Genomic DNA, 15141 nt, shown 5'->3' on the forward strand with positions numbered 1-15141 from the left:
GAATAATGTTTCACTTGCATATCTAATTTGTGGCTGGGTGACATGTATGAGACATAAATGATCGGAAATTTAATTCTATATAACTTTAGTTATGTAATATTTATCGATAGGACCACTAATAATATAAATATTTGAAAATTAAATTTCAGGCCTTCCCCTAAACTACCATTTCACTCTGCGTGAATAAAATTATTTATGGCCTAGATTGTAGTGGTTCATCCCCTGACTTTACATACCAATTTTCATTAAATTATCTTCAGCCGTTTTCAAGTGATGCGTGTACATACATACAGAAATTACGGAAAAGATAAAAGTGCATTTCCTTTTTACTGTGGACATGACCAATACAGAAATGTAATTTTTTTCAAATTCTGAGCAATATACAGACAAAATTCTTATTTTATATATATATATATTACTGTAAGTGACCACTGTCACTGGGATATTTCCCATTTGCAATGTATTTGTTATTAATAATAATCTCCATTTTTACGCACGGGCATAGTTTGTAGTTTGTTGTGCTATTCAATACTTTCAATCATGTCATAGAGTAGAGGGATTGTGGATTTTAGTGTCAATGTGTTTTTTTTTTTAATTGTACGGTCTTTGTAGCCATGAAAACTTTGTATACATACACGGGTGTTCTTACGCACCGAGAATGATTGTACAAGATTGTCCATGGCAGCGTGCCCTATGTGATGACAAAGTATTTCAACATTTATATGCAGATTCATTATCTGATGTGCCACATGGATGCTGAGTTAGTATCTTGAAGAAGTATCTTGAAGAAGTAAAGGTAAGAACATGATAAACAAAACTCGGGCAGATATGTGTTGCAATAATTACATACAGATGTAACAAACCAAACAACACAACACAATGAAAATGACTCAAAATAAAATGTATATTCTCGCTAATGACTAAGATATGAGGTTACATGAGTGAAGGTACAGTAGCCACAGAAAGTATTCGTACACAAACATTTTAATGTATACTTAGTATTTTAAGCACCATGAAGTAATATAAACACATTCAATGAGACATATGCATAAAGAAAAGCCACCCAACTGTACATTTGCTATGAGATTTATAGCACTCAACATAATAAACAAATAAACTCGTATTTTAACACAACAAAAAGTATTCATACACTGCTAGATAATTCAAACCCTTGCTGAAGTCTTTGTTTAAACACAGTCTTAATACTTTGTATGCATGCCTTTAGCTTTGATGACCTGTTCCAGATGTCTTGGCATCGAGTTAACTAAACGTTTGGTGTATTCTGCAGATATGTTGGACCGTGCATCTGAGAGTATCTCTTTAAGACGTTCTTTACAAGTAGGATGGCGTTTTTGCACTTCTTTGCCTAGATGATCCCACAGGTTCTCTATGGGATTGAGATCTGGACTCGGCGGTGGAGTGAGAAGTCTTCTTGGGGCATTGTACAACAGCCATTCACGGGTTATCATGGCACAATGCTTAGGATCATTGTCCTGTTAGAAATGGAAGACTCCTTCCAGATGAAGCTTGTGTGCACTGCTGCCTAAATTATGATGCAACACACCTATGTACTTCCTGGCATCCATAATACCATCAATAAATGCCAGGTTCCCACTCCATTCGCAGCCATGCAACCCCAAACCATCACACTCGCTCCTCCATGTTTTACCGTGGGGATTACATATTGAGGTTCAAGTTCAGTGTTTGGCTTCCGCCATACCTTGCTGCTCCTTCCAGTTCCGAACTGTGTAAACTTCATTTCATCAGAAAAAATAACGGTGTTCCAAAAGTTCATTGTCTTTTCACAATACTCTTTCGTGAACTGTAGGTGCTTTTGGCTATTTCTTTCATTTATAAGTAGTTTCTTTCGTGGACATCTAATATGCAGGTTCACACTGTGCAATACATTCCTTATAGTTTTCACACTCACCATTTTGTTGGACCTTGAAGCGAGTTCTGTAGCAATGGATGAAGAACTCCGGAACGGTTCCTTTTGTGCCGAATGCACAATAATGCGTCGCTCCCGTACTGTCAGCACTCTCGTTGGCTGAATGGTCAGCGTACTGGCCTTCGGTTCAGAGGGTCCCGGGTTCGATTCCCGGCCGGGTCGGGGATTTTAACCTTAATTGGTTAATTCCAGTGGCCCGGGGGCTGGGTGTTTGTGCTGTCCCCAACATCCCTGCAACTCACACACCACACATAACACTATCCTCCACCACAATAACACGCAGTTACCTACAAATGGCAGATGCCGCCCACCCTCATCGGAGGGTCTGCCTTACAAGGGCTGCACTCGGCTAGAAATAGCCACACGAAATTAAACTGTCAGCACTTTTGGACGACAAGATCTTGGTTTGTTTTCCGTTTGTCTGATGTCCTTGTATTTATTAACTGAATACCTGCTGGCAAAAACATTGTATGCGGTCAGAGTGAGGCATGTAGGAAGTTATGTTGACAAACTAGAACGTTAAGCGCCTTTTTTCTTTTGTTTAAATTTCGCCACAGGTCGTGCGGGTGCAGAAATGTTGTATCAATGGAAAATTTTGCATTTTGAGGGTTACAACGTTTTTGCTGGCAGTTATTCAACTATTGAACTCACCGGAGTATAGCTAATGTCCAGCTGTTTTCCAATTTGACGATAATTTTTACCTTATTTATACAGTGACTTACTGAAAGCTCTCTCTTCTTTCGCCCCATTCTAAATAACCTTGCGACAACGACAGCACACTGATGACTGAAGAGATAACAACCCCTCCTGCAGGCACAGCGGCGTAAACCTGTGCGACAAGTGGTTTAACCAATAACAAAGACAGTAGCTCTGTACGAATACTTTCTTGGCAGTACGATCTGCCGTCTGTATACAGTATCGTGCCGATCACGTTACATTTTTAACGATCTGTAGGTTTACCAAGATCTTAGCTGGAGTACGGGTGCTCATTCGGTTATACTAATTGGCATCGTATATTTTTATATACGTACTTGGCTTCCCGCAGCCGTGACAGGTTCTGGACCTTCGAAACGTTCTCCACTCTACTTTGGTGTTTGGCCGCAGCGCGTGACCTTGAGTGTGCCGCGTAGTCACCGGGAGCTGGCGGCTTTCTTCTACAGATCTGTTCGTCTGCGAATTCAAGCCTTTTTGATCTTCGCAAGTTGATTGTTAATGTTGTGACTTTGTGCAGAACAGAATGTGATGTCGTGTCTTTGTGCCTAACAGAGTGAAAAACTGACCTACAACATTCTTAAACATTTTACATGTTTTTTATGGCTGATGATGACCTAGACTAAGGTCGAAACCGGTCCCATTCAAATAGAAATGTGATTGCTACGTTTCTTTCTTTTGAGTATTGAATAGGTTGAACCTCCTTTCCAGTTATTTAATTTTTAACATATCTGATGTCTGTCGTTATGCCATTTATAAATCTAACTTCAGCTCGTATATCGTAATGATGTTCCATCACATTCCATAGGTGTACGAATACTTTCTGTGGCAACTGCAGATCAGATCACAAAGGAAGGGATGCTGAGTTAGTATCTTGAAGAAGTAAAGGTAAGAACATGATAAACAAAACTCGGGCAGATATGTGTTGCAATAATTACATACAGATGTAACAAACCAAACAACACAACACAATGAAAATGACTCAAAATAAAATGTATATTCTTGCTAATGACTAAGATATGAGGTTACATGAGAACTTGAAATGAGTGCAGTACAGCAAACACTTCCACTGTCAGGAGTCCTTATCAAGCCCCCTGTGTCTATGAGCTACACTTCCACACTGAGAATATCTGGGTGTGGAGAGGGTGGAACGCAGTGTCGGCATAGCCTGCTCCAAGGCTTAATTTCCTCATCACCATCAATAGCACTCCATGCGAATGCTTTTAGCACCTCTGCAGAGGTAGTACCTCTTATTTAGGAAGTATAATGGTGATTCATTGAGCAAATTCTGTAGTAACATCTCATAGTCTCCAAGCTTCTTGTAAATAGTGTTCTCTCTTGCAACAAAGTAAGGTACTAGTAAGTTACTGTACTGTCTCTGATGCATACATGGTGCTATGTGAGGAGGTGGGGAACAGTGCCATTCAACGCAGTCATTCTGCCCAGGCCTGGCCCGGAAACAGCAACACTGGTGAGTAGTGATGGGCAACGCTCTTGCTTGAGACTCTCGAGATTGACGTCGCAGATCTCGAGACCGATCCTCCTGTAGTGCAAGCGTGCAACGTACCAGTAACTACGACTGTAAACTTATGGTTCTCATATGAAAACGTGTGAGCCAATACACTTTGTCAAAAGCCTGGAAAAGTACTGCATGTTTACCTATGAACCCCTTAATACCATTAACAAAAGTGATAACGGAATGTCAGTATCTTAAACTGTTCACGGCTCATTTGAGGTGGACATCTTAGCTGAATAACCGTGCATAATTTGTGAATAACTGTAGATAGAGTGTACACCTACTTGGATACTAGAGGTGTGCATTATTCGAACTTGAGACAGGGAAGATGTGCTTTGCTACATATGCAACCCCCTTTACATATGAGTGGAACGTGTAATCTAAAATGCCCGACTTTACTCCAATTCTTTCAGCAGGGATGATGGGCAACGCTCGAGACCGATTCTCGTGTGCTGTGAGCTTTGCGACGTGACGTCCCAGTAACTACGAGTGTAAGCTTGGTAGTTATCATCAGCAGTTCTCATATGGAAACGTGTGTGACGATAAATTTTGTCAAAAGCCTAGGAAAGCTCTGCATGTTGAACTATGAGCTCCTTAATACCATTTACGAAAGTGAAGACAGAATGCCAGTATCTTAAACTGTTCACGAGTTATTTTAGGTGGACTTCTTAGCTGAATAACCCATATAATTTGTTAATAACTGTTATTAGGATGTAAACCTGCCTGGATGCCTCACAATCGTTGTTGGCAGGGAAGCTTCTTGTGATACAGACCGGGCCGGAGGTGTTCTGTGACTATTCCTCTTCATTTATATTATGTGTTTTTAAGTGTCGGATCATCCCAGAAGTATTTCTGCCGATGTACCGGTATTTTATTTCTTTTAAATAAACAACACTGCGGGCGGTTCTATGTGGCATCTCTTCAAAATAACCGACATCCACGACTTACGTTGCGTTTCGGACATCGTCTTCAAGTTGTCGCGTACAACTATAGACAATTTCACATGGCACTGTCATATATCGAAGTACTGTACCTAATTATGACGCAAATAATCTATAACATTGTAAGGAATTATTTCCTTCGTCACCAAAATATCGGTAAACACAAGCAGGGGTCATATGTTATTGAATGTGGGGTCTGATATCGATGTAAACCTATCTGTCGAAAGAATTGGAACAAACTGAAGCACTTTAGATTACACATTCCACTCATGCGTAATGGTGGTTGCATACGCAGCAAGGCGCATCTTGCCTCGTCTCGAGTTCGAATAATGCACGCCTCTAGCATCCAGGTAGGTGTACCTACAGTAACCGTCAGTTTCTGTACTTAACCTATTCATTTGTGTACTCACTACTGCATACAATGCCAGAATGCGTATCCTTTATAATAATTATTATGTTATACTGAGTCAAAATAGAACTCTGTAAAAATGAACGCCATAGTCGCTTGTTGACACGTCTTTACGAAATGGAGAAGGCATACTCGGCACAAACAACATTCAGCTCCGACTACCTGTACAGTAGGCCTACGACACTCTGCTCGCCGCACAATGCGGGGACAACGCTCTCGAGATCTCTCGAAATTTCTCGCGAGAAATAGTGCCTGCGCTAGTCTCGAGAAATCCCGAGACCTAGTCTCAGACTGCCCATCACTACTGGTGAGATAGGGGGAAGGCAGGAAGTGGCAGAGGCAGCACCACAGGTCATCAAGACAGCACGCAGCTTATTTTGTGAATACATAAACACATCATTTATTCACTACAATTTTTTTTTTGCCTTGTCGACACTGTTTCGTCGCAACTAATTTACTATCACTGGGTACAATCAATTCGGTAGTAGAAATTGTAAGTATGGCCTCTAAGGCAACATCAGACAGAGGAGTCCTGGTTTTATTTTTCTTTACATTGATAGCTGAAAACGTCTGTTTGCATTCTTTACTGAAGACAAGTGCATGAAGTTTAGGAAATTCCTAAAATAAAATTAAATCACCGCTGCAGAGGTAGTGCCTGTCGTTTAGGATTGTGTCGCAATGTAGTGTTATCTGCTCTGTTTGGAAGTATAATGGTGATTTTTGAGGACATGCTGAAAATGGCGTCATAAATATTTAAAGTTAAGGTGCCATATTGTTAACTTATCGGGCAGTGAATTCATTGAGCAAATTCTGTAATAACATCTCGTACTCTCCAAGATTTTTGTAAATAGACAATTTTAATGATTTTATCAAAGAAAATTTTCGATATGTCCTGCTTCAAGCTGATTTTTTAATAAACTCTGCATTTTGAAAGTGTTCTCCTTTGCAACAAAGTTACTTTACTGTCTCTGACGCACACATGGTGCTACGTGAGGAGGTGGGGAACAGTGCCACTTAACATAGGGCTGGTGCTCAAGTTGGAGAGGCCCAGTTTAGTGCAATTTACATGCAGTCAGCTATGCAAAAACAACAGAAATGCAACAAAAGCACAATGTGTGGCATTAGGATGGCTCCCTTCAGTTCAACACATGTCCAGGAACTGAGACAAGCACAGGCATTATCATCAACAGACTGGTGTAGGCTACAACACTGATGGGCTCTGGCTGCTGACACATGCCATATTGGCTATTATTCTTGGATTTCTACACCATTGTTAGTTATTCTCACCGAGGCTGAGTTGACTTCAGATCCAGGTTTAAGTTCCTCATCTGGCCAGGAGGGAGGTGCCCATAGATCTTACTACTGTACAATAAAATGAAACAGGACCTACACAAACATGACACTACTTTATTAATAATTAGCACTTTACATGCCACAAGAAAATCAGTTCTATACAACGAAACATTTATATGAGAATCCAATATTTAAACTCAGGAAAGGAGAAAAGTCTTCCATCAAATCTAACAAAGGGTTACTTAACTATCTTTCTACATCTGTATCGCCCTCACTTCCATCATCATAGTTTTCTCGATCTATTTTGCTACCACGATGATTGTACTTATAAAGTCTTGGATCTCTGTCACAAATATCTTTGTAAGCATAGCACAACCGTCCATATTCCTCCACTGTCAGCTGATACGGGCGAGTGGTGGGGTCTACGTCAGCTCGTCGGTACATCTCCTGGCCGAATTCGACACGCTTTCCAGCAGGAAACAGCATTCTGAAAAACAGCACACACATTATTATTACATGCTTATAATTTGCATTAATAAAATATTTTAGAATGCAGCACCGCTGTGATCATCTGTGGATCCTTCCAATGTCTCGCTACTGAGCATAGCCACCTCCTCCTAAGATGTCCAGACACTGTCTTGTCAGCTGGTATCCCAGCTTTCAGAACTGTCATAATATTAGTCTGTTTAAACTCGGGAGATAAAGAGCAAGATGTCTGTAACAAACATTTCTTAGGATTCCTTCCAAAATGTAGAAGAAAATTCTTGGTGAATAACATCCTTTTTAGGCCTACTGAAGGGATAATTTGGGGAACATTCTCTTTTTAAAGTGCCAGGCTGAGTGGCCAATAACATTATTATTATTATTATTATTATTTCAAATCTCCTAGTATGATTTTTATCGGGTGAACCTTTGGACAAAGGGACGAAGTGGATGGTGTAACATCTGCTTTGCTCTGGGTCTCAGTAAGTTTATAGGAGGCCCCATGCCTTCCTGCTAGAATGCTTGAAATTTTAAAGATTTTATTGTTTCTGTCCAATTTTCTAACTGGTTGAAAAGTGTTCTGCTATTCTTCTGGTGTACCATTTTTCTGGAAATTATAACAGTTCTTTACATACATCATTCCAGCCAACAACATATTCTCTCCTAACTTCTCTGGAATTATTTTGGGAATGTTTAAAATGTAACATTTATTTTTTATGATATAAACGGCAAATCTTTTATTTTGTTTAGAATTTGCTTTACGTCGCACTGACACACATAGGTCTTATGTCAACGATATGATAGGAAAGGGCTGTGGCCTTAATTAAGGTACAGCCTGGTACATAAATGGGAAATCACAGAAAACCATCTTCGGGTTTGAACCACTATTTCCCGAATGCAAGCTCACAGCTGCACGGTCAACTCGCTTGGTAACTGAAGTCGGAGTTATCTTTGTTTTCAACACATATTCCCCAACTTTTAGTATATATTTTGACACGTTTCTGACATGCTACATCGAAATTCAATAAGGAAAACCGAGGGCTATATAAAACGAAGCATACGTACATCATTATAGATTGTTATGCCTTTCAGTGTTCACAATAATAATTATTAAATTAATGTTGTAAGGTCCACCTTTTTCAATAGTATATTATGCAATATTATTGAATTACATTACTAAACTAGGGACTAGTTTTGGCCTTGGCTGGCCATCTTCAGCCTTAATGTAATACATCTAATAACTAAACAAATGTAAAAACACACAACTGACATGAAAACTAATGTACAAACGCACAATTAACATTAAAATCTGGGATGAACTAAGTGTAAATTGTCAATTGTGTGTTTTTACATTTGTATGGTTATAGGGTTATCCTGAACTAGTACCAATAGGTAGCGCATGTCTACTACTCGGACTACTATTTGTTTCAGGTCTTGAAAGTTAGAATATCACTGCCATTTTATGCATTAAATGACTCGTAAGCTCATAAGTACTATTTAGGTATCCTGAGATTCAGTAAAAATGCCAGATTACTGTTGTGTGCCATTGTGCAAAAACCGTTCGTTCCATTCAATCAGAAGGAAGAATCTGAAACTGAGCCAGATTACGAAGAATGATAAGAGTCTGTACAGCACATTTTAGGAGCGATGATTATAGAATGACGTTATTAGGTACGTAGATAAGTATATAAATGATTACTAGTACGCCTATAGGCTATTTAACATTAAATGTGTTAAAGTGTGTGTAGAGGTACAGCAGAGGTAGATGCCACTTGCAATTGAATTTGTAATATTATCATTCGAATGACTATGAATATTTTGATTTTGTAGGTGAAAGGTCGCGGTTGAAATTACATGCAGTGCCATCTGTATTTCCCTGGACTCTTAACTAGGGTTGGGCAGACCGGAACATTCACTTGTTCCGCAACATTAGGAGCTTGAGGCGGAGTGTTTCGGTACAGAGTGCCGAGACACGGGACACAGAATTGTAACTGCATCCTAGAGAGAACTTCGAGAGGCAACAGGACATGCTCCGCTTCAGCTGGAATGTGCCTGAACCGAACGTGCTGTGCCAAGGCCGCACTAGATAGATTAGTTGGCCTTGGCTGTGTCTGCCTATCGATACCGGCTGTGTGCCTCGCTGTGCTGGAGTGTCAACATTTTTTCATCCAGTTATATCTTAAATTCCAAAGCGATGATCCATATTTTTCTTGGGCTTAAAAGTTTCCTAAAAGTCCAAATTAATTTTTAACGTCAATCCCCGAGAAAGTGTTGAGGGAAATTTTCGAGATACTGAAGAAAGTAAATGGATGTTGAGAGGGAAGGAATTCGAAGTGCAGAGAGCATAAGGCACATTGGGACGCAGGCGAAGCAGCTAAAGCAGTGCAGCGCAGAGCAGATTTTTGTAATCCACACAAATCACTGCACCATCGCAAGTTGACAGACAGGGCAGGATAGAGCAGAGCAGGTCGGTTTTGCACCTACTTCCGCCTACCTGGCGCAGTCTTCGAAACACAGTTTCCTGCGCACGTGTCACGCAGTTAGTTAAGAAATGGAGGAGAAAATTACCACAGCCATTCAGTATGTACGTATATATGTATGTATGTATGTTCGTGAGAAAATGGCTGAACAGAATTTAATGAAAATCGGTATGTAAATTCGGGGAATAAGGCACTACAGTCTAGGCTATAAATCATTCTATTCACGCTGCGTAATAAGGTAGTTTAGAGAAAGGCCTAAAATGTAATCCACCGAGCAAGTGGCCGTGCGGTTAGGGTCGCGCATCTGTGAGCTTGCATTTGGGATATAGTGGGTTCGAACCCCACTGTCGGCAGCCCTGAAGATGGCTTTCCGTGGTTTCCCATTTCCACACTAGGCAAATGCTGGGGCTGTACCTTAATTAAGGCCACGCCCGCTACCTTCCCAATCTTCCACCCGTCCGTCACCGAAAACCTTCGATATGTTAGTGCGACGTTAAACAAACAGCAAACAAAAGAATGTAATCCTCATATATCCGTGACCCAAGTTCTCGCAACATATAGAATTTAAGACAAAGATCTAATGCTGATTATGGAGAGCATCATCGCCGACTCCGTCGCCGTCATCCATCATCACATTTATGTGAAGAGATAAATACGGAAAATCATTTATCATATCTTGTCAAATATAAATGCAAATGCGTTCACAACAGATTGTCAATGTTGATTGATTTTAGTGTCTTGTGACAACTAGATGAAAATCTAGCAGTACATTTGTAAATACATATTTTTCCCTCTCCCCCACTGTGATCCTATTAATGAATTTACCATGGAAGTTGGTCGTGTGGTTAGGATCGCTTTGCTATGAGCTTGCATTCGGGAGATAGGGGGTTCGAACCCCACTGTCGGCAACCGTGAAGATAGTTTTCCGCGGTTTCCCATTTTCACACCAGGCTAATGCTGGGGGGGCTGTACCTTAATTAAGGCCACGGTCGCTTCCTTCCTATTCCATCATTGCCATAAGACCTATCTGTGTCGGTGCGACGTAAAAAATATAAAAAAAAATCATCATGAATTAAATTTTTTGCTTAGTCCATATGAACGCCGAACATCGGTAACATAGAGATATTGTTCAGTCTTGTAAACTGGCGAAGGCGGTTGTTATTATTGTGATTGTCTTAAGCTGAATAACCACGATGCCATCAGCACAAGGGAAATTGTGAAGATGACTAACAAACTGAGAAAAATCGCGAATGCTTGAAGAAAAAGAAAAAAGAGCCTCTTTATACTGGATGCCCCAGTATCACAGAGTCTAAAGAAAACATGTTATTTCTGAAAACCGATGAGACCCTGCGTGGCAATGTGCGCTCACGTCCACTTCGCAGTTTCGTAAGCTTCGCGCTGTTCGGCTCTGCTCTTCCCTGCTCTGTGGCCAACTGCTTCTCAATGTGCGCCTGGCCTAACAGCACGAAAGTACAACAATGTATTCATCCAGTTATATTTTTAATTCCAAAGCGACGACCCATATTTTTCTTGGGCTTAAAGTTTCCGTAAAGTCCAAATTAATGTTTAACGTCAATCTCCGAGAAAGTGTTGAGGGAAATTTTCGAGATATTAATTACTCACTAATTACTCACAATACAGGCCAATACATTCAACTGGTGAAAATATTCTTGAATTGGTTACTTTTAAACACCTGCACTGCCATTGTAACCGTGTTATGTGTATTTTATATTGACCGGAAAAATCTTAACCTAAAAGCAGCCTTTAAACGTGATTAGTGGGTGCGAATTTCAGTGTTCCGACTGTTCGTTCACGTTGGACCATGGCCATAACTACACACAGGCACACACCACACAGCACGTTCCGTACAGGCACATTCCCAGTTCCCACTGGCGCGGAGCATGTAATGTTGCCTTTCGAAGTTCTCTCTACACTGCGCAGTTACAGTCCCGCGTCCCGTGCGCCCGCTGCACAGTTCAGCTAGTAGGCGAAGGGCAGTGCATAGTGGCGCTTCTGATGGGACAGCGAGTCAGTGTCTCCGGCTCGCTTGAGAATGTTTCGGAACAATTGACACTCGGTGATCTGGAACAGCGGAACATAACTGTGCACCGGCACATTGTTCCGAAACAGGGACATAGTGCCCAACCCTACTCCTAACACCGGCTCAGTTGTAAATATGAGAGTGGTTAAGGCATGTAACAGAGGAAAGAAGGAAGATGATCTGATGACAACGCAAGACACAGCTGTGTTTCTGGACACCAATGACTTGCCTATAGCAGCATTTGATGAGTGTCAGTCATCTAGTGTTAACGAAAATATGAACCTTCCATTATCAAGCGGTGCCGGTATTGCATGCCAAACCAAAGACAGTGAGGGTGTAATTGACATTGAAAGACTTCTAACAATATCTGGTGCAGTGCAACTCTTCACAGGTTTTGACAACAGAACTCATTTTAATTTAGTGTTTCAAGCCCTGGGAAGGGGTAGATTTTGTCTGCAGGTATTTCCAATTCCACCAGAATACTGTTTCTTTTTAACAATGATGAAATTGAGAATGGCCAAAACAGATAAGGAACTTGCATATGATTTTGGTTTAAACATAACAACAGTAGGGCTAATTTCTTCTGTATGGATATATTTTATATATTGCCAGTTCAAAGAATTAAATATTTGGGTTGATCAGAAGACTGTGAGGGAAAACTCCCCTCTGGAATTTAAGAAGCAATATCCTAACACAAGAGTAATTTTAGACTGTACTGAAATTCCAAAGCCTAAGAGTTCTAGTGCCCAACAGGAAACATTTTCTACGTACAAAAACTGTAACACTGTGAAGGTACTGATTGGAATAAATCCATCAGGATTTGTTTCATATCAGATGCATATGGTGGATCAGTTTCAGACAGACAGATGTTTATAAAATCTAATATTACTGAGGATTTCAAATTCAAGACCTACTTTGCTCAAAGGGAGTAAGTGTAAATATTGCACCCTTCTTGAAAGGAAAAAGGCAGTTCTCCACTATGGAAAATACCATGACAAGGAAAATTGCTTCCAAAAGAATACACATTGAAAGGGCTATAGGTTTAGGAAAAACAAACAAAATTCTACAAACATAGCTTCACATAAGCAAAGTTCCTCTGTCAGGTAGGATTATTTTTGTATGTCACATGTTGTGCAATTTCAGGAGATCAATCATGTGATAGCTAGTATATATATATTTACAATAAAATTAGGCCTACTAAAGCAAAACATGGTAGGTAGACTATATTATGTTACAAGTTGCTGGAAGCATGATATAAAAACAATCTTATTTGTTCATTTATACCAAAGCCCGATGGACTTAGTTCTCCATTGAAGCTGGAATAAAGTACTCGTAGTAAAATTTCTCCAGCTGTGGTAGCATTTCTTGAATAAATTCCTCATTCCTTTCAATGTTTATTACTACCATATCAACAGCTGTGTAGACAGCAAAACTACATAACTGTCTATCAGTGATAAACAACTGTCCTTGCACTTGAAAATAATAGTTGTGTGACTGCTTTAAATGTATGCCATCTTTGTCCTCAATACTGGCAGATACTTTGTCATATTCATGGCTTAGCACACCTTTCAGTTCCAGCACTCTGTCCTTCCCAATGAGTCCATCACAACTTGCTGTTAGATAGTTTTTGGTGCAATGAATAATCAACCCACATTCGGATACACTATGGTCTGTAATTTCTTCATACCTCCTCCTTGCCAGACATTCCTTATCCAAACCTCACTTCATAAATTAATTTTGGTATTGGCTACCTGCAATTATTGTATGGGCCAATGTTTTGGCATTTTTAGTGTGGCATATTTTACCAAAATAACTCGCAGTTAGCATGTACTTCCTTTCCTTGTACCATAGTGCACATCTGGATTGCCCTCTTGTTTCCCTTTCTATATCTTTTATGGAATCCTCAGAGACAGACACCAACTCTGATAAATAATTTGAGTTTGTGTCTGTTCCATAAAACTTATGTGCAACAGACAAGATGTTAACATTTGATTTGGGAAGTGATGACAAATGAGACAGTTTCATTCCTGAATTTTCAATTAAATGTCGCACATATGACGCATAACCTTCCTCGTTTCTGAGTGAGGCGGGTCTTGGATCAAAACATAACCGTGAACTTGTTGCTATGGGCAGATTTGACACTTTTACAGGACTTCCATGTACTTTCCTTTTTTGTGCAGGCTGGTGAAATGTTTGTAAAACGTCAGTTGGTGTTTCTGAACATTTTATCAAACCAGTTTTTCTGAAGTATTCAAGGGCATAACAAAGGGCAGCAGTATGCTTACAACAGGCTTTGGGTCTAACACCTGCTACACACTCACAACTGCCAGAACCCAGCAATCTAGTAACAACTTAACAGTGTACTGTTTGTTTTTGGTGAATTGTGATCTCACAGAAGACAGTACAAATACCCCATCACTCTCAAACACACAATTAATGATTTTAATGAACCTTTCATTAAATAAATTACAATTTTAATCAATTTAATACATTTTAATCGTTACTTGGACATTGACTTGTTGGAAATTTTAACCCAACATGAATGAACATTTTATTTCATCACCATAATCATTACGTGTGTTTTAATTGTCCTGCCATTTTTGTCAATCTTTTACCTGAAGATGTTCCATAATCGGAACGACAAATGTTCTATTTTGTATACACCTAGAGATTAAGCTGGATTATGTCATGTAAACAATAAACTAGCTAAAGGAAATTGACAAGCATTGGAAGGTGGAAATCTCCTTATAACTTAACCTTAGTTGTGTTGAGCCAATACGGGACAAAGTATGAGATTTATAAGCTGAAATAAATTATATCCGGCATCAACAAAGGGCAGCAGTATGCTTACAACAGGCTTTGGGTCAAACACCTGCTACACAAACTGCCAGAACTGCCAACTCACAACTGACGTTTTACAAACATTTCACCAGCCTGCACAAAAAAGGAAAGTACATGGAAGTCCTGTAAAAGTGTCAAATCTAATTCTTCGCTAGAGCTCCATCGATCTCGGATTTTCTGAAAATGAAGTCCATCAAGTGGATATGTGATAATTTCACATGAGGCAGAAAGGGGAGTGATAAATCTTTAAAGTTCATGTCACTTGGAAATATACTGGTAACCCTATTTTCTGTTGGTGTCTCTGTTGTCTGATGTATTGCCATTTTCATATAAGCCCACAATCTAAAAAGAGCAAACATTCGTAGATAATTATAATACCAGTATGTACGTTATTAATTATATCCCTGTGTTTATTATTTAAAATACTTCCGCACAGACAGCGTGTAAAAGATCTCTATCGTACCTTTGACAAAGCTCT

The 15141-nt window shown here is 39.8% G+C and overlaps 1 protein-coding gene across 1 annotated transcript in view; it reads right to left on the minus strand.

Moving 5' to 3' along the window:
• Positions 1-6912: 6912 nt before the first annotated feature.
• Positions 6913-15141, minus strand: part of mtTFB1 (mitochondrial transcription factor B1) — a 78952-nt gene continuing 70723 nt past the window's right edge. Inside the window, exon 5 of the mRNA XM_067136155.2 lies at positions 6913-7305. Within this exon, the coding sequence (XP_066992256.2) occupies positions 7065-7305 (241 nt within the window). The 3' untranslated portion in view covers positions 6913-7064. The remainder of the gene's footprint in view (positions 7306-15141) is intronic.

Source organism: Anabrus simplex, chromosome 1 (genome assembly GCF_040414725.1).
Source record: "Anabrus simplex isolate iqAnaSimp1 chromosome 1, ASM4041472v1, whole genome shotgun sequence".
Classification (NCBI taxonomy): Eukaryota; Metazoa; Arthropoda; class Insecta; order Orthoptera; family Tettigoniidae; genus Anabrus; species Anabrus simplex.